At 61.0% G+C, this 241-nt stretch overlaps 1 protein-coding gene across 1 annotated transcript in view; it reads right to left on the reverse strand.

Moving 5' to 3' along the window:
- Nucleotides 1-3: 3 nt before the first annotated feature.
- Nucleotides 4-241, reverse strand: part of LOC104502000 (uncharacterized protein C2orf42-like) — a gene marked incomplete at both ends in the record, with an annotated part of 3,961 nt that continues 3,723 nt past the window's right edge. The window contains 1 exon segment of the mRNA XM_010145904.1: nucleotides 4-26. Coding sequence (XP_010144206.1) covers nucleotides 4-26 — 23 coding nt within the window.

A 241-nucleotide genomic window follows, 5' to 3' on the forward strand; every position in this document is an offset into this window, starting at 1 on the left:
CTCCTTCTGCGTGGGGGACGTGTTTCCTGTGGGAGGAGAGGGAAAGCGTGGGCCCAGGTCATTCCCCCCCATCCCCCGGAGCCCCCCTCTTCTTGCTGTGGGTCTGAGCAGGGGCCTCCCCAGGCCGGGCTGGCAGGCTGTGGGGGCTGTACTGAGTTTTGCATTGAATTCCGTGTGGCTTCTGGCCCTTTTTTTGTGGTTGGGGGCTGGGGAATTTAACTTGGCAGGGAAGCTTTCAAGT

This window comes from Buceros rhinoceros, unplaced genomic scaffold (assembly GCF_000710305.1).
Source record: "Buceros rhinoceros silvestris isolate BGI_N320 unplaced genomic scaffold, ASM71030v1 scaffold29751, whole genome shotgun sequence".
Classification (NCBI taxonomy): domain Eukaryota; kingdom Metazoa; phylum Chordata; class Aves; order Bucerotiformes; family Bucerotidae; genus Buceros; species Buceros rhinoceros.